At 37.9% G+C, this 26,237-nt stretch overlaps 1 protein-coding gene across 2 annotated transcripts in view; it reads left to right on the plus strand.

Annotated features, from left to right (window-relative positions):
- Positions 1 to 26,237, plus strand: part of asic1b (acid-sensing (proton-gated) ion channel 1b) — a 349,583-nt gene that overhangs the window by 311,255 nt on the left and 12,091 nt on the right. For both annotated transcript variants that reach the window (XM_053652841.1, XM_053652840.1), the window contains 5 exons: positions 8,412 to 8,562; positions 11,627 to 11,683; positions 14,577 to 14,730; positions 23,122 to 23,213; positions 23,411 to 23,490. In XM_053652841.1, coding sequence (XP_053508816.1) covers positions 8,412 to 8,562; positions 11,627 to 11,683; positions 14,577 to 14,730; positions 23,122 to 23,213; positions 23,411 to 23,490 — 534 coding nt within the window. The remainder of the gene's footprint in view (positions 1 to 8,411; positions 8,563 to 11,626; positions 11,684 to 14,576; positions 14,731 to 23,121; positions 23,214 to 23,410; positions 23,491 to 26,237) is intronic.

Here is a 26,237-nt window from a genome sequence, read left to right on the forward strand (position 1 = left end):
TTAAGGTCATATCAATTATCATTTTGAGAAGCGTTCACATTATTTTGAGATACAGATGCATAATTTTAATGAAGCATTGGTGTTTTTAGTCTTCAAACGCAAATATAATACCTGCTCTTCAGTCGTATTACCTTACAAACATGATCGGCATTCCTGAAGTGATTTCCTGGCTGCAGCAAAAGACACATGGGTGCTCAATTAATCCCACCCTGTATACTGTATCCATAGGCAGACACACTCTAAATGATGTATTCATTAAGGCAAATATGCAAAATAGACATGTTATTTTGCTCATAAGAAATTAGCAGTCCTGTGTAGACCCTGGTACTAAATCAGCTTGTGACAGATTGCAGTCTTTGAGATGCTGAAGCTAAGTGCGCAAAATAAGAACTGAAAATATCGGCTGCAGATGTTTTCTTCGCGAGTTTGCTTGGGGAAAATGTTGCTTTATCACAATTTTTTTTAAGTCCGTTTTTGACAGTGATACCAAAAGAAAGTCCGTAGACAAGTCTATGGAGCCAGTTGAGTTCCAAAACTATATAAACATTGTTTTATAAATATTACTTGCAAACTATGTGTAAATAGACTCATGGTGCCATCTGGTGCTGAGGAGGAAAATGTTGCCCCGTGAGAAAAAAATCACGCCAACAGTAATATGATTAGTGCAATGTATTTTTTTTAATTTGTAGAACATGTATTTGTTTGCAAAATGTGATACAGACTTAATAGATGCATGCGTTATTTCTTTATTTCTATAACTTTTTTCCCTACTGGTAAAACGTACTTATCGGTTACGTCGGATGCGTTAAAAATGCACAGTATTTGATTTACATTAGAAGAACGCTATTGTGTTTGTTTAATACTTGTTTTGCATTTTCAATGGGGACAATGGGCCTCGTTTATCAATCTTTTAGTAAAGTTGTGTGTAAATGTTTGCATAAGCCAAACTAAACTGATAATTTCCACTGGATTTACCAAAGTTTCGGTGAACGTTGATGTTCTTCATACTCGTGTAGGTACAGTATGTTGATCACCTGTAAAGTGTGTTCCCAACACAGCTCATTTGCATGTAGTGATGCCCACAAAACTCTATATAAGGTCAAGTGCACAGACAGCTAGAAGCACAAAATGCCTACTAATGGTGAAAGAAAAGGCAGAGGTGTCATTTATTTTGACTCACAGCTCCATAAAAGTGCTACAGTTCTGGGCCACACAAAAGAATGGAAAATTCCCCCATGACACTTGGAAAAGTCACCGCTATCACCAGCAAAATCCACCTTGATTATGCATAATCAATATTTTGTCATCAGTGCTGCAGAACATTTATTTTATGATTCAATTCTGAGTCGACTTTTTTGGTTGAAACGTCACTTTCCTAAAAGACCCACAATGCCGTTCGCCAACAGTGAGATTCCAAGACAACTAGGAACCTCTTACTTCCCACATTAGAGCGTTAACATGAACTCAGCTGTCTGAAGTCAGAAATAAAATGAATACTCACTCATAAGCTCTTTATGAAAACAGAAATGAAAGAGTTGTTCGGTTAGTGCTTAATTTATTTTTAAAGCGAATGTGATGATTCGCTGTTACAAACTTTAATTGTCATGCTAATACCACGCTTGTCGTTTTGCAGATCGATAACTAGCCAAGCCGGGTCTTTGCCGTTAATCAACGTAACTGTGTCGTAAATCTGCATTGCATTCTAGAACTTTTATTAATATGACATTGAACATTTCTGGGAAATGGGGAGTGAGAAAAGAAGCCCTCGCTCTATCATTTTTAGGAGCTAACACTGAAATCTGATTAATCATCACTTAAGTTTGAGATTGTTTCAATTTTTCTCCTATTACACACTATTGCAACCGTGCTAGCAATGTCCCCACGTGACATCAGCACGGCAGACAACTGCTAACTTCTTACTGGATTAACAAAAATACATCATCAACTAGGGGCTTAGTGGTTAGCATGTTTGCCTCGCACCTCCGGGGTTGGATGTTCGAATCCTGCCTCCGCCCTGTGCACGGACTTTGCATGTTCTCCCTGTGCTTTGGGGATTTCCACTCCCAGTCCAAATACTTGTGTTGTAGGCTGATTGGCCTTTCCGAAATGTGTGATTGTGCCTTGCGATGGGTTGGCACCCTGTTCAATGTGTCCCCTGCCTTGTGTCCCAAGTTCCCTGGGATAGGCACGACCCTGTGTAGGATAAGCGGTATGGAAAATGGATGGATGGACATCAACCAAAAAAAATTAGCAGAATCACTAAACACATCACGAATATTTCAATGTAAACATGTTTCAGGGTGGAATTTTCTTAGACATGTGACCGCTGTCTGAAACACACACACACACACCCACACACACACACACACCCCCACGCGCACACACACATATTATATATATATATATATATATATATATATATATATATATATATATATATATATATATATATATATATATATATAAGCAGTCCCCTTTCCTCTCACAACACAACCCACATGACACATTTCAGAAAGAAATGATGTGGTGAGAAAATCTCTCTTTGTCTGTCTTGGCAGGATGATCTGTTATTTTTGTCAGTAACACAGACAAAGCATTAGCAGGAAACTGGACATTTTAGAATTACTATAATGACTATAATGTCTTTATAATGAATACATTTTATTATAAAATTACCTTTTTTTTATGAAATAACCTTTAGACACTCTATCTCTTTCTCTCCACTGAGCCATTTACAAGGTCTAGCTGCACAGTACCCGGTAGAGTGACTATTCAATCAACATAGACTTTCATTAAACATTTTTCATTAAACTTCCTGCTGTACAATCCAGGTGTCCAGGTTCAAAACATGGGTAATTATATTTTTACCCTGACCTCCCTGTTGTCAAACTGTCACACAAACTATACAAAGTACTCTGTTACACTGCATACCAAAGCAATAGTGCATTAAATACACAGGAAAAATCTAGACAACCTGTAGCGTAAATCTGTTTCCAGTGTTTCCAAAGACTAGTAAAAGATTAGTAAAAGAGGACACCCTAATACTGGGTATGACCGAGTCTCAGCCTTAGACACGTACCTACAGTGCCCTCCACTAATATTGGCACCCTTGGTAAATATGAGCAAAGAATGCTGTGAAAATTTGTCTGTATTGATCTTTTGTTTAAAAGAAATTCACCATGTCCTCTGCTGTCATGGATATCAAACAAATGCAAACGCAACACAGATTTATTTAAAAAATAACCTTCGTTAAAATCTAGGTATGCAATAATTATTGGCAACCCTATGAATTCATATGATAAAAATATATTTGAAGTATATTCCCATTGATATTTTAAAAGTTTATTACACCTGGGTGACTAGAAACAGGAAATTGTACAACCATGACTTCCTGTTTCACAGGGGTATAAATATGAGGTAACACATAGGCCAAATTCCCTTAGTCATTCATAACGATGGGTAAGACCAAGGAATATAGCTGTGATGTGCGTCAAAAGGTTGTTGAGCTTCACAAAATAGGAAATGGCTTTAAGACAACAGTAAAAGCATTGAAGATGCCCATTTCCACCATCAGGGCAATAATTAAGAAGTTCCAGTCAACTGGAAATGTTATGAATCAACCTGGAATTGGACGTGTGTCTATATCGTCTCAACGCACTGTGAAGAGGATGGTTCGCGTGGCCAAAAAATCTCCAAGGATCACAGCTGGAGAATTGCAGAAGTTAGTTGTGTCTCGGGGTCAGAAAGTCTCCAAAACTACAATCCGAAGTCACCTACGTCACCACAAGTTGTTTGGAAGGGTTTGAAGAAAAAAGCCTCTACTCTCATCCAAAAACAAACTCGAGCGTCTTCAGTTTGCTGGAACTTCAACTGGAACACTACTGGAACTTCAAATGGGATCGGGTTCTATGGTCAGATGAAACCAAAATACAAGCTTTTTGGCAATAAACACCAGAGGTGGTTTTGGTGCACACAGAGAGGTATCCATATGGAAAAGTACCTCATGCCCACGGTTAAATATGGTGGTGTCTCTTTAATGTTTTGGGGCTGTTTTTCTGACAGAGGACCTGGACATTTTGTTAGGATACATGGCATCATGGACTCTATCAAATATCAACAGATATTAAATGAAGACCTGACTGCCTCTGCCAGAAAGCTTAAAATGGGCCGTGGTTGGATCTTCCAGCAGCACAATGATACAAAACATGCATCAAAATCAACACAAAAACGGTTTACTGACCACAAAATCAAGGTCCTGCCATGGCCATCCCAGTCCCCTGACCTGAACCCCATAGAAAACCTGTGGGGTGAACTGAAGAAATTTGAAGGATCTGGAAAGATTCTGTATGGAGGAATGGTCTCAGAAGGGTGCCAATATTATTGGAGGGCACTGTACCTGACGGTGGAGATTCAGGGGATTCAGAATGTATTCACATCCCTTTGGACTTTTGTCCCCATCATTTTGTTATGGCCTCATGTGAAAATGGATTATATTCCTTTTGTTTACTCTTCAATCTACAAAAAATATACCAAAAAATGCATAATTACAAAGCATTATTACAAGTGAAACACTTTTCGTACCCTGTACAGCAATTGTAGCTTTAAATCTTCTTGAATTTGATATTTCAAGCTTGGCACACCTGGATCTTTCTCTGCCTCCATATCTGCAGAATTCCTTGAACTTTGTCAGGGTGGTTGGAGAGTGTCTCTTTTCAGGTCTCCAGATATGTCCCACAGACCTGACCCAAAGCCACTCCTGCATTGTCTTGGCTATGTTTCTGGACTGGAAAGTGAACCTTCTCCCTAATCCGGTTTTCCTCCATGGTGTCTCTGGTTGTCTCTATATTTTGATCTATTCACTTTCCACCAATAAATGGAATCATAAAGGCCCAATTGGTGGTGCTGCAGAGGTGGTTGTCCTTCTGGAAAGTCTCTCATATCTCCACATAAGGAAATGTGGAAAAGTTTACTTTCTGAATGTAATTTCTGTCAGAATCTTGTCATTTACTCGCCATCGTCATTTATGTGTTTATTTAGATTTGATTTACATGTTGCCTGCTAGACTTCATACAGTACTAGCTTCATTGACAAATTAGCAAAGCAAGCATATTGTACTTCTTTCCAAGCTTTATTTTTCTTAGCAACATCTCTATGCACATTTACTAAGAGGTTGTATATGACGGCATAGAATGAAAACAAGGTTATAGGTGTTTCTTTCGTTTTTCTGCATCAAACAGGAAATGGAATCAAATTACAGGTAGGAATTGCTTTATTCTGGTCAGGTTCACGTTGGATCCAGTGCCACTGATCACAAGGCAGGAGAATTCACCCTGTCTGGGGTGCCTATCCATCACAGGGCAGCATGTACGCACACGTTTATTCACTCATTCACACCTAGGCGCAATTTAGCATAGCCTGTCTACCCACTGGGAGGAAACTAGAGAACCCCAAGGAAACAAACATGAACATGGGTAGAACATGTAAAATGCTGCACAGGCAGTAACCTGATCTTAGGATCTCAGGATCGTGCCGGTACCCTGGGGCTGTGAGATGGCAGTGCTATCTACTGCACCACCATGTCAACCAGAATTGAGATTCCCAGTTCAAATGTTGCACTGTTGCTTTGTTGTTTGACACTGTCACTGAAATCGCGGTTCTGTCCCATACTTACATAGAAACTGATCAGTTACCTGTCGCTTTGCAGCTCGCTAATGTGAACATAGGCTGAGAGCTAGCTAGTCTCCCGGAACCCATTCTGCATCACATGACAGCAAGCATGAGATATCACGCAATAACAGGCAATAACAGGCAATAACAATGTTCGGTCTGTGGTTGGTTGTGTTATATATGAGTCAAACAGCCTCTATCTGGCAGAGTAGGTGGTTTTTGGAGATACTGAGTGACATAAAAAAAACATCTAGTGGTAGCACCACTAGTCTGGCTACGTATTTCAAAAAGTAATGAGGTCCAATGAAGCAGGAGGATACAAACTTATACAAATGTGAAAACCAACAGTAAGAAAGCAAACAGAAAGTGCAATAGATTTCTCAGGATAGTTTTCTTGCCACTGGCTGGTTCTGTAAGAAGTTGGTTTTCTTAGTTTTGTTGATTTCTGATGCATCTCCAAGCAAAGTGATGGTGGGATATAGTTGTTCAGCAGGATGGATAATTGACTAATGGCATGTTGCCAAAAGTGTTTAATGGATGTTCAGTATCATATGGCAGGTATGCTGTTTAACATTTTTGCCCTGCATAGTGTGTTCTGTGGATCAATGACCTACTTGGGTACTAAAGTATCTTCCCAGCTGTCAGAGCTACACAAAGTTCGACTTAATCCCATTACTCAAAACTGTAAAGTTGACTTTGTGTAGCTCTGACAGCTGGGAAGATATTTTAATGCCTAAATATGTACTGTGGTCTTTGCTTATGGGGATACATAGGGTCATGATGGTGGCAAAGTAATGCTAGAGGCAGGATGCATCTGTGTTTGCTTGCCATGAGCGTTATTAGGGAAATCCAAAACTCAAACGCAGAGCTCGGTACAGGGGTCACAAAACACATGCAGACAGAGTTGATATAGAAAATTCAATACTCTTAAACATAAGCAAAGGCCAGTTGCACAAACAGGTAACACTAAGATTTCAGAACTACAAACAAGGCTTAGAAGTGATGATACAAATGGTAAGACGTCGCAAAGACACAGGGTAATAACGAAGGTAGAAATACGTACTAATTAAGGGGAAACGATGTACAGGTGAACACAGTCAGGAAAACTAACTAATGAGGGTAGAAACAGGTCCGAAAAGTCACACTCACTGCAATGAGAACCATGATATGAACATGGAGGGAGAAACTGTGACACTAAGGTGTTCAAACTGAAAAATACGAACAGTTGTTGGACGGTGAAACGAGCTGGGTGATGTGCTATTTCTGCCGAACAAATGAAGTATGGAGTGATGGACACTTTTTGCACAAACCTGTCCCATCATGCACCACAGAAGAGAAAAAGAGATGCTTGAACCAAAATGCCTAGGTATTACCTCAGAAGAAATTTTCTCCATGGGGCTGCTTTTGTTTGTTTAAAAAAATAATAAATCGTTAATATTGAGCTATATATTAACATGAATTTAACAAACGTCTCATGTGTAAACAAACAAAACATTTCAACCTATGTTCTGCGTTCTCATATTTTAGATTACTATGTAGTGTATATACCTTTATGAGGTTTTAATGAGTGTGAAACACAGCTTAGGTGCTGCATAATGCTGTTTACTTTATTTATTTAGTTTTCTGGTTTCTGGGAGCCTATCTCCAGGCACAGGGCACACACCCGCGTATACACACCCACACACACACACACACACTTCCTCCATATCCCCTGAAGCAAAGCCTCTTTCAAATCCTGCACAGTCATAGTTGGCTTTAAAACAAGCTTCCTGTATGCTGCTGTAAACAGGTAAGCGAGAGCAGATTAACGCTGTACACATTTGATTTCCTCATTTGGCATGATGCTTTTACTCAAACAGAATAACAAGTGAGGCAGAATTCAATTCAAGTTTTTAACTGAGTAATTGAGGGCCATTCTCAGCATTGTTCAGGGTGCCAACATTGACTCCTGCAGTCTTGAGATTTAAACGCACAACCGTAACTACTGAGACACTACTGCGTGTTTGGCATGAGTGAAGTCATTACTGGGCAGGATGGATTAGAACACTGTATCTTCTGACTAAGCGTCCCTGCTCTGAACTGTCATTTGTCGGTTGTATATTTTTGAAGTAATTTTTTTTCCTCATCCCCGCTAGTCGGAAGAGAAAATGATCACGGGGATTTTAGTAATTAGATTGGGCTGTAAACAGTCATGATATGAGAATTGATGTCTCTGCATGCTAATGTATTAGTGCAGAAGTGCTTTAGAGGAGTCAGGAGTAGAGGACACACAGATTGAGGACTGTGTGTGTATGTGTGTGTGTGTATATATATATATATATATATATATATATATATATATATATATATGTATATGTATGTATGTATGTATGTATATATGTATATGTGTGTGTGTGTGTATATATATATATATATAATATATAATGTATGTATGTATGTATGTGTGTGGGGGGGTATTTCGACCGTTTATTGATTCCCATGAAGAAAACTGCTCTTTTTTTCTGCCTAAAACAAAGAAAATGCTGCAGCATTTATTTTTTTAAAAAAAAAGCAACTAAAAGATTCAAAAAGTTTCCTTTCAGTTGCTAACATTAATGCATAATCAGCGGGCGGGTCCTCGCATGTGAGTGTGTAACACAAAATGGCTTCAACAATTCTGTTATAGTCTTCTCTTTTTGAATACGAATTAATGAATTCTTTCTTTCTTTCCATTGTCCTTCCTTTCTTATCATGTTTACTTGCAGTTGACCTACCTGCCCCCTCCATGGGGTGACTGCAGGTCCGAGCCCATTGACTCGGACTTCTTTACCACCTACAGCATCACTGCGTGCCGCATCGACTGTGAGACGCGCTACCTGGTAGAGAACTGTAACTGTCGCATGGTTCACATGCCCGGTGAGGACTTTACCTTCATTTATCCTTACTCCCATCTTTACTGCGATTCTAGAAAAACATCAGCAGCAGAAACGCACGTCATGTTTGATTTCTGTAGCAGCATTAGCTAATCCAATCTGAATCCAATTTCTGTCCAGGTGAAAATCTGTGCATTTGCTGTAACAACAGTGAGGAAAATAATTACTGCACATAGAGGGCATTTTACTGACATGTTTTCAAATTTGCGTATTAGAGAAGTCGTTTCTACTCGCGTCTGTACGTGTACGACGTTTGCACACAGAATGAAAGTGATTTTCCTTGTTTGAACAATCCATCTATTCCACAATACCGACAATTCCAGCTCAGTGGTGGAGCATGAAGACCTGTTTAGTGCCTCACTCAGCCTTGACTATGACTTGGTTGCTATGACTACGTGCCAGTGGGGTTTAATTAGGAAAGTTTTCATGAGAATGGGCTCCACTTATCGTCGAGGCTTCGGGAGCTGACGGGAAGAGCTTGTTTATGAGATGCATGACCTTGGTGTCTAGGCACTGTGTTATTTTACCTGCAGGTAGAAACAGGAAGTTTGAGAAGGTAGTTTGCACATGGTGGAGGAACATCTTGAGGGTGATGTGTGGGGTGCCAAGAAAGTACTCGCTTGTCCCCACGTTTTGTACCTGCTTGCAGCTTAATCCTGGATCTTGGCTGGAGTTTTAGGAAAATCAAATATCCGAAAAATCACTGCATATTACTCTGGAAATCAAGGCTGCGATCATAATGAAAAAAGTATTCCTCAAGGAGTTCTTAACTTTCTAAAATAGATCCTATTTAGAACTTTCAGGAATAGGGAAAAATCTTTTTGTAGAGGTCTATATAGAATGAAGAGAGGGACAAAAAAGGAACCCTTTTGGATTCTTTTACCCAATTTTCTCCCCAAGTTGGTCATCTGCCAATTCCTATCCACCAGCCAGCTCTCACATATCAGCAGCTTTCAATTGGGGAGGATGAAGGCTAACCTCCAAGACACGTCTAGCCAGCCATCTTCATCTTTTCAATTGGCTGCTCACGCCGCACTGCATCACGGGGCAGTGTAACACACTCTGAGGAACGCGCTATCTGCCCTCTTCCTCATACATGAGCTCACAGACACCCATGATTGGCTAGTGTCACTGTGATTAACAGGGGAGAGAGTGTGTGCATACAGAGGCCTGCAGATGCTTACAGCTGGGAGCTATTAGCTGGAAAACGCAATTGGACCACAGCATGAAGCCTTTCCTTGTCCAAGTTCAAATACCAAATAAAATGAATAATTCACACGTTTTTCTAAGGGTATGTCCATGCGTTTTGGAGTCTCCAAAGGGCCCTTGGTAACCATGTACACCTAACTAGGATAAAAAGTCTGCTACTCTTGATTTTTCTTATGATTACCATATCACATAATCCAACAATCTACAAAATGTATATTTATATGTATTTTCATATGTGTATTCATGATTGAAACCTTTGTGCACTTTTATGCGCTTTTGTGCCATTGTTTACAGAGCATTACGCAGGGACTTTTAAATTGCAGTGTTGAAACACACCCTTGAAGCAAGATATCATTCTTTTCAGCAGTTCAGTGGCTATACGATAGGCAAGTCATCGACACAGCCGGGAACATTTAGCTCACGCTATTCATGTAGGAATGAGGGAAGGAGCTTCGCTTCAGCACGGACTTTCATTGGATTTTGAAGCCTATAGACAGGACATGGACGCTCCTATTGGTGCAAATGAGGTGTCCTTGGATAGGTCACAGCCCAGGGGACATTTAGAAATCTACCGATAAAGGATTTTCACTCGTGTGTTAAACAGATAAGAAGAAAACGTGATCATCTGAGATCATTTGGAACGACGCAGCAGCAGTGCGTGGGGATGTATTGATGTAAAATGTGTTTTGGACTAAATATTTTTACGTAATTGGATTGTTTGGACCTTTGCCGGTGTAACACGTTTTTGTCAGGATGTTATGGATCAGTGGACTGCTATGAGGCTTCAAGAGTTAGTCGCCTCCGTTTGGTGTTTGTTTGTTTGTATGCTGGTGGTCTGACAAAGACGTTGATTGTAGCTGCAGTTGTGATAGTATCTTTAAACAGTTTATATCAATCAAATGACAAGATTCTTAGCTTTCCAACGGTATATTGCATGAGTACATGCGTACTATGTACAACTGTGTAAATGGCAACATTCTCCTAATAACATTGCAAAAAAAAAAACACTAGGAGGATAAGAGATCAGCCGATATCTCAGAGCTCTGCTATTAGTCAATGTCTTAGCGGAAATGAAAATTGGTATCGGCTTAAACCTACTCAATACAAATTATCAGGCTGTTTTGGATTTGGCCAGGTTTATGTTTCCAGCTTGATGAAAGCAGGTGCTTTTAAAGCTGTTACTGTGCTTTTGTAAATGGCTCAGGGAGTTTGGATGCCACTGAGATTTTGGCTTTTGGACACACCGTGTTCTGGTTGATAATTTCTCAAGACCTTACTCATTAGTGTGATGTGTGAGTGGCAAAACATAATGAGCAATGAGAGCAGTAATGGCATATGGTAATCCGCTGTATTTTGGATGCATTTGTTATTCTCTCTTGCGCTCTCTCTCTCTCTCTCTCTTAAATTTGGAGGTAATAAGGTACAGCATTAATGAAATCAATTAAATGATGAGATCAGATTTGAAGGAGAGGTCATAGGCAGATAAGGACAGCGTGACTGACAGAGACATAGTTTAATTAAAAGAACTGACTGCAGATGCTTCACTACATGTTATCTGCGTTCAGAGCCAGAACATCATGTTCTCTTGGTCCTCCTTTCATTTCTGTTTTATATCTCCCTTGTTTCTTTCTACTTGATTGTCTCAGTTGCTTGCTTTGGGATTCTGATTAGCTCTCACTCTTAGGCCTGGTGTTTATGGTAGGTTTTTTTTTTCTTCTTCTTTTTTTATTTTTTTATTTTTTTTTTACAGCCTATGTGATATGGTATTTCTCACCTGTCATATTTTTCTTTTCCTTTTTTTCCTTCTTCCTCACTGCTTGTGCTTCCTGTCTTTCTAGGAGATGCTCCATATTGCACGCCGGAACAGTATAAAGAGTGTGCAGATCCAGCTTTGGGTGAGTAGAAGCAGAGACGAACCACAAGAGATTTCTGTGGACTAGAGATCTAAAAAAAAAAAAAAAAATGACCTGCCTGAAAAATATTATGTTCATGCTCTACAAGTGTTGTAGAAATTGTCTTATTTCCCTGTTAAAGTTATACTCCACTCTGAAAGATTTGCATATTATTCTTTGTAATTAAAATCTGATCTTCAGTAGCACGCACAATTTATTTTGTTAAGAAATTCTTGGTTTACTGTTTCCCACAATGCCGTTTGACTACCTGCTGATAATGGCACCAGTGGGATTTAGCTCTTGCTTCATCCCTTTAGCATGTCCAGCTCCCTCACTTCCTCATCTGTACAACCTGCACAAACAGATCAGCTTCCGAAAGCTTCAACTACTGTATCATGCTCGTAGCACCATTACCACCATTGTGCTTGTTACCTTGTAGATCACTAACTAGCTGAGCCGAGCCTCTGTTGTAACTCAACACAACTGAATATAGCTGCATTGCATTTTGGGAACGTTGAGTGCTGTGTTTTCTGTCTCCACCACTCCTACATTGGATTTCTCATTATTATGAACATTTTGCTGGAAATGGTGAGAGAGAAAAAAGCTGGGGTTTTTTTTAGGAGATAACAACGAAGGAGAACATTTTTTCCTGGTACTGTAAATGTCACCGTAACAGCACTAGCAACGTTCCCCTGTGACAAAATACAGCACCAACTAACAAATTAGCCCTGGAATCACTAAATACATTGCAAATATTCCGTACGTTTCAGGGTAGCGTTTTAATTTAAGTTTTGGTTAGAAACAAGGGGTTTAAAATCATCAGGGTTTTTTTTTTGTTTGTTTGTTTGTTTTTTTAAAACCCCTTTCTGTTATCTAGGTATATACAGACAAGTGAGCAAATCCATTAGTTTCAGGAGCTGAACAGGATTCCTAATGCATTCGATTAATCACCAGAATAATTAGGAAGTGACAGTGGAATCAGCCAATAGAGTTTTGATTTTCAATCATTAGGACCATTTCATTTGAAAAAATACATTGCTTCTGGAAGTCCACGATGCATCACTGACTGTGAACAGACTCAGTAGCCCAACCATTACCTGGCTGTTTTATGCAATCATGCATGTTTATATGCAGTCAATCACCCTGTGTGTGCTGAGGTTGTGAGACATAAGTAGAGACATTAATGATTCTCAAATTTAATTCTCAGCGAGCGTAGACAAAAATAATTCAACTGACCACGTCCTAAAATTTTTCTAAGTCGTTAAACATTGGCTGGCAAACAACTTTTTACAAACGAAAGCAAACCCGTTCTGATTTTAGGTTCCTCTGTGTCCTCCTTAGCTGGACTGGCTGCCAAGTTAGGTCCTGTCTTGTCGAATGTACAAGATCGTTTAAGAAGTCTTGGAGTGATTTCATATTCATTATTACTTTTCAACTAGCAAGTTAGTGCAGTTGTAAAGGGAAGTGTTCTCCATCTTAGATCTGTCGCTAAAGCCAAATATTTTCTTTCTAGCAAAAACCTGGAAATTGTGATTCACTCGTTAAATACATCGACTATTGTTATTCATTGTACATTGGTCTTCCTCAAACTGCGTTATCCGGCTTACAAATAGTTCAAAATGCGGCAGCTAGGCTTTTAACAGGGTCTAGAAAGAGGGATCGCATTTCCCCCGGGATTAGAGTCTCTTCATTGGCTTCTCGTGAATTTTAATATTCTGCTCACTCTGGTCTCGCACCCAAATACATCAGTGATTTTCGTCATGCTTACTCCCCCACGAGAGCGCTCCGGGCGTCGTCTTTTGAGAGTTCCCCGTGGTCGCTATAAAATCAAAGGCGTTCGTTCCTTTTCTGTTGTAAGACCTAAACTCCTTTCCATGTGAGGTCAGCTTCTTCAATAGTCACTTTTAAACCTTCATTGAAAACATAGTTTTATTCTCTAGCTTTTGAATAGGTCTTTTAATAGGTTGAAATATGAAAATACTCAATGCTGTATTTAAAGGTATCTATTTATTAATCATTATTATTGTTGTTGTAATTATTATTATTTGGTTGATTGATTTGTAAAGCACTTTGAGTCAGTTTCTGTTGTTGGTCAACCAACTAGTTAACCTCAGAAACTCAATCTGTCAAGGTGGTATAATGGCAGATGGAGTGTTGATTTGGTTGTTGATTCCCTGTTGATAAGGAAAAATTGGACGCATTTGGAATAGCCAATCAGCATCCGTGTTAGCACTGAGCATTGAGTACGACTATTTTTACAGTCCTGCAGCATTAAAGTTTTTCTTAATGGTTGGCTGTTTAGCATTTTAGTTTTAACTGTATAATAGTTTTGGTCCATCAGCTGAGATTGTTGGTCATGAGCTGATGGACACGTTGAATTGTTATTGGTAGATATTTGAGTGCTATAGCCAATGTCCTTTTACTTTAAGGTAGTTGTGGGTTTAAGCTGAATAATGTATGGTATCCACATGTCTGCTGTCTATTATCCAAATGGAAACTGCTTCTTTTAGTGCCAAGGAATGTACTGAACTGAATGTAGAGAATTGTGAGAAAGAGAGAGACAGAAAGTGAAATTAGCCCATTTAGACTGAAACAGCTAGATCTGCCAGGCACCTCACTCTCTCTGAGCACAACCACTCGTTATGGATAGCTGAGCCTGAGGCAGTGATGGGGCGCAATTTATGATTCCTCTTCTCATCCCCTTCCTCTGTTCTTCCTCCATCCACCCCCGTAGCTCTTCTCATTGCCCCCCACATCATCACCCACTTCACTTCTTCACTTTTTCCACAGTGTTTGATTTTTTTTTTTTTTCTTTCTCTTGCCATCAATCTGCTGTGATCACCATCCTGCCTAATGGTGCCTCTTTCTCTTCCATTCCCTCCTCTGTTCTTGCTAGATTTCCTGGTGGAGAGAGACAATGATTACTGTGTGTGTGAAACACCCTGCAACATGACGCGCTACGGCAAAGAGTTGTCCTTCGTCAAGATCCCCAGCAAGGCTTCAGCCAAATACCTGGCCAAGAAGTTCAACAAGACAGAGCAGTACATTGCGTAAGTGTCCGTGAGCCCAGGTACAATTCATTTATTCTGTGAGATGTTTTACAAGTCCATGTGCTCAAGGCCACTTTACCCAAAACTAATTCTCACAATGTTCTCTAGTTCATTTCTAGTGTAGCGCAGTGGTTATAAAAGTGCAGTCCAGGGACCCCCAGGGGTCCATGAAGCATATCTAGGGGGACAGAAAAAGGTCAACATACTGAAAGATCCAGCCATGGCCCAGGTGTAACTCTTGACAGAGGCAGCAAGTTTTTCATTTAAAATCTGCTGAATCTATAACGGGGTGGAAAACATATTGAACAGTTTTTTTTTTCCCCTATATAACCATCTTTTATATATATATTTTATTTTATTTTTATTATTATTTTTTTTTTTCTGTTGGAAAACCCAAAAAACAGTTATACGGTAGTCTAAACAATAACAGGTGAACAGCCTTCTAAGCAGCAACACATACATTAGTTTAAACGACACATTACACCATAGTCTAAACAGCAAAGATTACACAGTCGTCTAAACAATAACAGTTATACCATAGTCTAAAGCAGTGGTTTTCAAAGTGGGGGCCGCTAGGGGGCGCCCGGGGGGGGGTCTCAACAATTTGGTGTGAAAATTAAATAAATGTATGTTTTCTCTTTCTCACTCTGACACACACACAATCAATTCCTAACGTGATGTAAGATGTAATTATTAATAAAAAAAAGGGGGATATATTCAGAAGTCTGTATTTTTAATGTGTTTTAAAGACATCTTGCAAAAGGGGGGGCCTCGGTCAAATTTTAATGCCATTTGGGGGGGGCTTGCCCTGGAAAAGTTTGGGAACCACTGGTCTAAACAATAACAGTTACATAGTAGTCTAAACAATAACAGTGACACGGTAGTCTAAACAATAACAGTGACACGGTAGTCTAAACAATAACAGTGACACGGTAGTCTAAACAATAACAGTGATACGGTAGTCTAAACAATAACAATGACATGGTAGTCTAAACAATAACAGTGACACGGTAGTCTAAACAATAACAGTGACACGGTAGTCTAAACAATAACAATTACACGGTAGTCTAAACAATAACAGTGATACGGTAGTCTAAACAATAACAGTGACACGGTAGTCTAAACAATAACAGTGACACGGTAGTCTAAACAATAACAATGACACGGTAGTCTAAACAATAACAGTGACACGGTAGTCTAAACAATAACAGTGACACGGTAGTCTAAACAATAACAGTTACACGGTAGTCTAAACAAAAGCACATACTCAGAGGCATAATGAAGAATCCAGACAACAGTTTTTTTTTTTTTTTTTTTTTTTCTCTGTTACAACCAGTGAGGCTTTCGTGTTTACCAGACCGGAGATCTAAAAGCTGCAGCTGCTCATTTCAGTCTCGGCACTGTGCCTTTGTAGGAAAGAATCTGAATATTAAATTAGGCTCTCATCCAAAGGTTTTCAGCTGTCGCAATAAGAAGGGTTCAGATTGGAAAGGTTCAGCCTATCTGGATCAGATATTAGGAAGATGTGTAGTTCATTAGATTAAGTTCTTATACTCCATGGTCTTAAATTTGTCATGTGAGTTTGTCAGTGTTATGGGTATAACATAGTGTTTTCATTTTCATTTCCAAACCAAATGCTTTGGCTGGCAGTGACTGTTTACATGAAAACATGATTTGTTTGAATGAATCCATTAATTGATTCATTAATCCATGATAATTAATTCTAGTTGCAGTTTCCAAACAAACTTTTTAGATATTTACCCGAAACTTGGCACTCTGTCCTCCGTTTATGTAACATGTAATCCTAACCAAATCAGTTCACATTTAATGTCTATGTTCCTATAACAAGTGTTGAGTCTTGTTAATATCAGAGTGACTAGTAGCTAATATTTTCTCAGTTTTTAATCGTCTCATTTTTAAATGATGTTAGTTTAAGCAATGGCAATTTTAAACACACTGAACAAAATATTAGGATTTGTGTCCCAGGTCATTCTTAAAATTATGTAGATGCCCATTTCACCCATCGACCTTTGCAAAAAAAAACATTTATAATCTGTAACCCGAGCTCCCATTTAATTTTTCTCACACCATGCATCATCCAAATGATGTGTCGGAGCTGTTTTAGACATCTAGATGCCAAAGAGTTTCATAGATACACTCGTTTTGAACTGATACTTTTTTAATTTCCTACAGAATAGTATAAACTTCGACTTATAATTCATTCTGTGGCGTATAATAAAGTTGTATCTAATTAAATGCTCTCTAGACTGTGCGAATGATTCATTGACTTTTGGGGGGGTGGGAGGGGTCAGCTCTTTTTAGTTTGGCCAGATAAACTAGTCCGTGTAATACAGATGCATGCTTCAGTGAACCACTATGCTGTGTCCTTAAAACAGCACATGAACACAACACTTTAAATCCTATAATTCATACAGTGCTGTTCAGCCTCATGTGACGAATAGTGCCAAGAATGCCTTAAAAAAGTAGTCTGTACTTTCCGAACTATTCCTCAACTTACTTGACTTTTCTTTCAAGTAAAAAAAAAAAAAAAAAGCCTTATGTCTGTTCCCTTTCTCTGAATCATGACATCACCAGTGTTAAATGAAATCTGAGTGCAAAAAAAGGCCTCTGTTATTTCTATGTGGAAAGGTCACTGCATTAAGTTTGATAATTTATTATCAACTTAAACTATACACGGATAAAACAGACATTTGTGAGTCATGACTAAAGGGTTGAGTCTTACACAATGGTGTGGTACTGAGCAATTTAGAAAAGAAGAGCAAAAAGAATATATTTTAAAATGCCACAGTTTTTTCAATCTCCCAACCATTTGACCGCTGTATGGATGATCATGAGAGAACATGCACACACATGTAGCTTACTGTCAAGCGTGAGAATATGTGCCAGTTAAAATACACACTGTGAGTAACGTATTTGGTCTAATTTACATTTTTTGTGGTTGCAAATTATTTGTTCAAATTCAGAGTTGTATGCTATGTTAATTAACAGTATTTTATCAGCTTACTTCATTTACGCTCGAGACTTAAAGTGACCTCATGACAATAGGTAAACTACATCTTAATCATTTCACCATAAACATTTCATGTTGATGAACTGTGTGGGAAATTCATGCTTGAGATTGCAACTATATTTAGAATACGACATTTATTTTCCCAGAAAAAGTGTCTTTCATACATTTACGGTATCTCCCATGCTATCTATATTGCCTTCAGCTCATTGAGTGCACGATTGACCCATTTTAGAGGTGGTCAATTTGATATTGGCATTTTCCTTTCAGATAGATTGAGCAGTGTCCAGACCCCTCACACATCTTATTTTGACATCCTTCAGTGGGGGATCAAGCCTTATTTAGAGGGTCACCCCCAGCCTTCCTCCCAAACCCCCCGTAATTCACACCCTGTATCTATAATGTTTACGTCCATCTAGCATTCAAAAAAATAAAAAATCCACATCTAGCAGGGATGTGACATATCTTGAATGTTATTGAGTAATTAATTCAAGCCCCTCAATACAATACATATAACTTTCTCTCTCAAACAAAGCAAAATATGCTCAAAGAAAAGTTCATACTAATATTTTCCCCTTAAAATAAGCATGTATTGAATGAGTGTTTTTTTGGCAGTCTTGCCAAAATGCATCGATTTTTATTATCTTGTAACCTCTTTATAACATTTTAATGACGTGTTTTTGGGTTACAAACTCAAATTATGCTTACAATAAAGAATAAAGAAGAAAAATAATAAGAAAAAATAATAAAACTCCCTCACTCCAGATGTTAATCCACTCTGAGATGTCAGAGTGACATTTATTGAGTCAAGAATAAAGCATGATGGATAAATGCATTTAGTCCCATTACTTGCTTTTAAAAATGAATTGTTTGGAAAAAGGAAGAGATAATGTTGTAAGTTCTAACCTCCAGTCAAGTTTATTGCATTGGTTCAGAAGTGCTGTATGCTTCCCCGGTCAGGATAAAACGGCACTCAGTAAACATGAGCAATTGTATTAATCACATATTATTGGTACTAAATTTCCTGCTCAGCATAAAAGTGATCTATAGAGGCAGATTATAGTGAGCAACTTTATTAATAAACAAGCACAAACAAAGTTCTTAAAGGTCTTACTCTGACCAGACCATCTAACTTTTCTATATAAATGATAAGGATGAGTAAAGCTGAATGATAAATAGCTACAGGAGATTTGTGAAAAGAAAAGGCAGATTGTAAATAACCTCTCCATAATTAAGAAATAAGAGGAACAGAACCTCTGTGACCTTCAGAGCTTAATAATATGTTTTGCTTCTTTATAGCCAGCCAAGTTTCACCTTTTTTTTTATTCTAAATGTGATTTTAAAAAGAACTTATTATTAAGCAAAATGCCACCATATTCATTCAGAGCCACACTCCCCGCTGTGCCATTGTCCTGCTCCAAAATGCCAAGATATTTATAATAAAAAACACAATCATGTACCTGCCATCTAAATTATAAATATGGATTTTGCTGTTTTCATGATTTCTGGCATAGGCGAACAGACTAAATTTGTTCCGTCAGCATTTATCTCCTATTTGAGATTGATTACAACCTTTTAAACATTATTAATTGCACATGAAGGCTTTTTGGCAATGTGAACCATTTCAGATAAGCAATACAGCATCATGTCAACAAAATCAAATGCACAGAAATATATGGAAAACAGGATAGGACCTAACATGAACCTCTGTGGGACACCTCTGACTAAACTGGGAAAGCTGACTAATTAGGAAGTACTTCGTAAAAACTTCGTAGTTTTTAAGGGTTCATAAAACTCATTCATTGTTGATTCATTGTTCAATTTTTTTTTTTTGTCTATGTCAAGTTGCTGTTTTGTACAGTTGTGCACTGGAAGCTTCTGTCACCAAGACAAATTCCTTGTATGTGTAAGTACATGCGTAAGTCGAATTTCTGGGGTCTTCATTCTGATCATACAAATGAAAGTTACCTGCGTGTAGTTCACGCATCCAAGGGTTGCCAGATTTTCTCGAGAGGCGTCAAAGACGGGGGGGTTTCGGTAGTCGAAGTTAACTGTCATTTTTAGCACGTTGCGTGGCTAAAATAAAAACGTAACACAGTTCCTTCAGGAAACTACTGTGCAACATGTAGTAGACATTGACGAGGACTAAAAGACAACAGTAAATACAGAATAATCAGTTATTATTGTAGAAACAAAATGATGCTGATATGCACACAATACACAGAACCACCCACATACACGCACATGTAGCTCCCATCTGCAGGGGAAGCTTAAACTTGTATAGTTTTATCATTTTAAAAAATATATATATATATTTTTTGATATCTCTCATGCCTCAGGCTGTAATATAATTTCCATTTCCTTAAGCTCACTCAAGCATATCTGAGTCAGAAAAACAAAACTAGGAAAAAGAATACACTGGGGTTTGCTCTTTGATATGTACTATTTAATGACTAGGTTAGATCTACAGAGAACGTGCCTGCACACGGTTGTTCCACTAGAACTGATTCATCTGCCTAAGGTCAGTGCAGGTTTTCTGGCTTGGTGCTTCTTCATAGCAGACAACACTTAGATTTGACCTGGAGTCAAATTCTTGCGGAATAAATACATTTTGAGTCAGACACTACCCAACACCATATACACTCTAACACACAAACTCTGGGGCAAACAAATGAGCCAATATTCTTTTTGCCACAAGTGTTCATTATGCAAAATTTGGACCCACTTCATGTTAATGTATCATCTGAATATCACCTGTGGGAGGCCATTAAAACTGAATGGACAAACACTGACATGTCAATGGGTAAGTTTGTCAGCAGGTTTATGCCAAAGACTTCATTATTATTATTTTTTTAATGAGGAAAAAAGGGGAAATGTTTTTGAGAATTCAACTGTGCTGTGATATAATAACGTTCATATCACAGCACCGCTGAATTCTTCAATCTGATTGGGCAAAATCTGTTTATTAAATTCTATAACAGCAACTCTGACAGCAGTGCCAGCTTTACTTCAAATGATGTACAGTATATTAATGTACTCATTCTAATACATGATGGTTTCTATAGTACCAGCTAATTCACAAGGACGTGTACTGTATGTTGGACGATCTACACAGACTACGGCTAATAAACAGATTTTTAAAATGTGCTGATATGCAACAAAGAACATTTTGAATTGTTGAAGTTTTATTTGTAAGGAGATGTTAATAAAAAATTTTTAGGAGTCTCAGGTGCCAGAACTTTGTAACAGTCAGTATCAAGTTTTTATTAAAGGAAGAGACTGTGGGACTTTGCACTTTCTGGTTTCATGGTAACATAAGCTGCCTTTTTTGTCTTGTTACTGTCAAGAGAGAGGGAAAAAGAGAAGCTGGTGCTATAACGTAAGCGATAATAGGAACTAACTTGTCTTGTGGACATTCAAGAACATTGTCTTTATATTCTTAACATTGTAAATGGTTAGAAATATCACAGTGTGTTATTCATTAATAATTAAAACTAGAAATCTTTGGCAAATTATTGTGGTATAGGAGGAATTAAATACTTCAGGATATACCGTTATAGTAAAATGATCAGCTTTATGGCGGTAACAGCAGCTTTGCTTCTGCCAGGCTGCATCACTCTATCCCATCATGGATTATTTTCCTGTAACAGCACACATCATGTTTTGGTCCGTTCTAATTATAATGGTTAAAAATGATAACGTATTTAAAAACAGTACAAACATTCAGTGCGACTGAGAGAGATTTCTTGTATTGAGAGATCAGTTATAATGATTGAAATGTTTCATTTAAAAAACCAATACGTGGTACACAGTGTTCTACCTACATTTGATATTCGTTTCATAATTGATATCTACCGTTTGATATTCAGACAGGAAAAAAAATGAATGGGAAAACCAGAGCCAAATGAAGCGCAGTACAAAATACACCTATCTTTACATATTTAAGAGAGTGATTATGAAGTAATCCCAAATAAAAGCACTCTTCCCAAATACGATTTATTTAAAAAGCTCACAAGCTCTCCGCTTGTCATGTTTTGCAAGAACGTGTACGGACTGAGATGGATCTCATTTAAAACTGAAGTGCCTCTGCTTTTAATTACTGATTCCTCCTCAATTATATTCTTGTTCTTCACTGTTTGTCCAACACTTAGCCTAACAGCGCTTATCTTTTTCAGTCCTAACAGCTCTAATAGCAGTGCTTTTGGCTATGTATGTGTGCATTTTCACTCTTCAGTCTTGTAATGATGTGACGTTGTAAAGTGTATGTAGATCAGGCAGGACGAAAGTAAAACCGGCGTGTGGTTTATTCGTACCAATCCAACAATCATAGTCAAAGTCCATGGTCAAAACACAGGCAGACCACATCAACCTGCGGATTCTCCATGATCATACTAGGATCACAGAAACACGGAACACTACAAACCGATGAACGAGACAAAGGAATATGAGGGTATTATGAAGGCAGATTAATCATGGGATTAATACGGAACACTTGGACACAATCCTAAAAAACACCAATGACAGGACAGAGGCGGAGACAAGATATGAATCAAAACATAGGCAGAGGTCGGTGTAAACAAAAAGCACATGAAGTGAACTAAATCTAAGTGTTCATTACGCTTTAAACAAACGGAACATGCTGAAAGGGGGAATTTGTGATTGTACACTCCTGGGCAAAAAAATGGGCCAAGCCCAAAATGGCAAAATATTAAGCTTTTAATGGTCTTAAATACAAATCATTGGTGAGAAAATGTACAAGAATTAAACAGATGCACTCCTGTGGCCTGTTTGGGGGAGAACGCTAGAAACAGGAAATTCACTTATATAGTGTTCTCGTACACAAAGGTAAAATCATGATTAAAATGTAATATCTAAAATTCAAACTAACACAAGTCTGGGTGTACAAAATTAAAATAAAATAAATAAAATTTCATTTAAAAAATCAAATAAAAAGCTGTCTGCAAGTTTACCTAAGGCTTAAACATTTAAAGAAATCACAGGAGAAGCTATTCATACTAAGTTACTTTATCTATTTGTTTAATTATTGCTAATTTCCTGACCAATGATTTGTCGTTAAGACTATTAAAAGCTTAATATTTTGCTATTTTGGCCATCTATTTTTCCCAGGAGTGTATGTAATTACACATCTCAGTAGGTCTTGATCGTAAGACAGTATTCAGTACTCTTTCAGCGCCCTTTCTTTTTTTTCTCTCTCTTTTTTTTTTTTTTTATAAACGTTCCATAATTTTTAATGTGACTGCAAAATTGGAGAACATTTGATTAGGTGTAAGTGGTCCAAGTTGACAATGTTCCAACAGAAATAAATGAAAGTTTCCTGAATAAGCTCCTCAATCTGTTGACAGGGATAACATCTTGGTTCTGGATATCTACTTTGAGGCTTTGAACTATGAGACTATTGAGCAGAAAAAGGCCTATGAGCTGCCTGGATTACTGGGTAAGTCATATAAAATCAGGTAAATGTTTTGGATTGGAAATGAACTTGTATTAGTAAAAGTAGTGATATTTAGTATTGTAGTAAGTCTACAGGTTTAATATCTGATTTTACATACTTGTCACATATGCAGTAGGTAAATATTGATGAATAATCAGAGAAACCAGCAATGTCCAACGTCCAGTGTATTCCTTCTCCAGGTGATATTGGTGGTCAGATGGGTCTTTTTATCGGAGCCAGTATTCTGACAGTTTTGGAGCTCTTTGACTATCTTTATGAGGTAAGATCTTCCGACGTATATTAGCATTTTGAAAGCATTCAGAAAGGCATAAGTGATTTCATAGATGGTGCATTGGTACATTTGGACCCCCTATGATTGGGATGAAAATGTTGTGGAAAATTAACATTTAACAGAAAATATCTTTTAAATATGTTTCAAAATGATTTATGCTTTGTTGATTAATTAATGTCTGCACTCTAAAACTGCTGGGATAAATGTAACCCAGTGCTGGCCCATTACATAATATAACTGGGTTGCTTTAATTACCCAAAGCGTGGTTCATTATGATACTGTTATTTGGTTTGTTCCTAATTATTCATAACCCAGATGTGGGATTTGAATACATTTTATATCAGAAAATGGAAATGTCTCTGGGATGTATTTAGTTGTTTACATTTACAGTATTTCAAGAAACTTTTGCAGAACAATTAGTTTACAAAAAGGCCAGTGTGAAATGTTTTTGTTTTTTTTTTTTGAAAAAATGTATGTACAGTATATTTTTATTTCTTTCACATATACTTCACTGATACAATCATGCATTATAGTAAGCAGACACTGACCTAATTCTGTCATTTCACATGTACAGTAACTGTATCTGCTGTTTCAGTGACCGCAGTCTGAAAAAAATTTAATAGAAAATTCCAGAAATAAAGTAAACATTCATACTTTAAATAGCGTGCTGTTCTGAGTAACATGATGAAGTTAATCATCCTTTTGTCCAGCGTATCCATGCTGTATACGCTACTCAGCCTTTATCAGAGCACCTCTCATGGTATCGCAGTGCTTGTGTTCAAGTAACCCTTTTGTTCCTTAATAATGGCCCCAAAGCGCAAGAGTAGTGATGCTGGCAAATCGGATGTGCCAAAGAGAAGTCGTAAAGTTCTTCCTTTAAGTGAAAAGATGAAAATTCTCCATTTAACAGGGAAAGAAAAAATGCTGAGGTTGCTAGGATGTATGGTAAGAACAAATCTTCTGTCCATGAAAAAAAGGAAAAGAAATTTGTGCTATTGCTAAACTTTATCATACGTATGTAGCGTATATAGTGTTCGCTACTGTCCACCATTTCAGGTATCAGATGGGGGTCTTGGAACCTATCCCCTGCAGATATATATATCTCACCTAAGCAAAATCGATATATCAAGAAAACAAACTGTAAAGCAGAGAACAAGGTGATATGTTTTTCCGCATAAAGAGTCTTGATGGTGGTACTTGTAATTCAATCATGAAGATGTTTCGTTGCTCATCACAGGGGCTCCATTAGTTCTACTTGCTGATGGGAAGATCTCAAGTATTTAATCCCAGTTTGTGATTCATACTTTTAACAACACAACATGAGTCTAGAAATGTGACTCAGAGTCAGGATAAACATGCCAGGATGATGATGTAGACTGCCCCTCTGTTCAGAAATAGTTGTCCCATCCAAGTTATTTAATTAAGGTTATTTAGACTAATCTTAGCTTGCTAAAGGTGTTAGTTTAGATGACCTCAAATCTAAGTTTTCTTTTACATAATGTTGTGTGCATTGTTTGTACAAAACACAATGTCATCCATATCTTTATTTCAACTAACTTCTACATGTTTTAATAAGGTATTTTCTCTCAGCCGTTCACGTCGCCTCTTAACTGCTGGCTTCATGTTCTCTCGCAGCAGAACTACCACCAATGCAGGGTTGTTATCACATTCCAATCGAAGAATTTAAATCAAATGCTGGGTTCAAATGGCAACCCAGCTGTTACTGGATATTGTGTGACTATCCCAAACACGGGATTAATATACAATGAAAGAACCCAGCAAAACCCACTCAACCCAGTGATTGAATAATGTAAATATCCCAGCATTTTTTGAGTGTAGGGTTTCAATTTTACATCTGCTTAGTGACCATGTGACATAGCTAACGACCTCAAAATTTGAGGACATTTTCAGTCATTTTTTGGTTAGACTGACAAAATTTGTTCTCGCCATTTGTGCATATTTAGTCATTTCTATGCTAGTAGACTGATATAGACTGAGTGATATCTTCATTGTCACACACATACTTGGATACAAGTGCAAAGCATTTACTGAGGGGGGAAAAAACAGTCCACACTCCACAATCAAGGTCAGTCAACAGCAGAGAATCAAAACATTGTATTCTGGCTAGTATTTGAGGGAAAGGCAGACCAAGTAAACAAGACAAAGGTCAAAAGTTATATATAGTGGATGCACAGATTGACATTGGCAAGACATTAGTTTGCAAGGACAAACTAAGACATGTAATGCTGTATGTGTATTTCAGTCAGGATGGATTGGGATGTGTGCTTTGGTTTGATGTGCTGCAGTAATGGCATGGCCTCTCAGATGTAGGGTAAAACGGTACTCATGGTGATATGATTGCAGTGATGATTATCTGTGCTGGGTTTCATTTTTGATCCTTTTTTTCATGATGTACAGTTGTGAAAGTGAGCCTTATCCTGATGTTACCTTTAGTCTTATACACCTAAATGTAGCATTATCTCTCTTTAGCTCTGGTTCTCACACGCCATGCTTTAGAAGTGTAAAATTGCTTGTGACTCAAGATTTTGTTTGGAGCAGTATATGCTCACATGGATAGTGCTTGTGATTTTGAATCTGGCAAATCCCAGGTCTATTTTGTAGTTACTGCTGTTGATGTGATGAAGTACTGTGACGTATACTGTAAAGAGATGTACTGTTTATAGTTTTGGCACTAGGGGAATATATATATATATATATATATATATATATATATA

The sequence above is a fragment of the Ictalurus furcatus genome, chromosome 21, assembly GCF_023375685.1.
Source record: "Ictalurus furcatus strain D&B chromosome 21, Billie_1.0, whole genome shotgun sequence".
NCBI classification, from domain to species: Eukaryota; Metazoa; Chordata; class Actinopteri; order Siluriformes; family Ictaluridae; genus Ictalurus; species Ictalurus furcatus.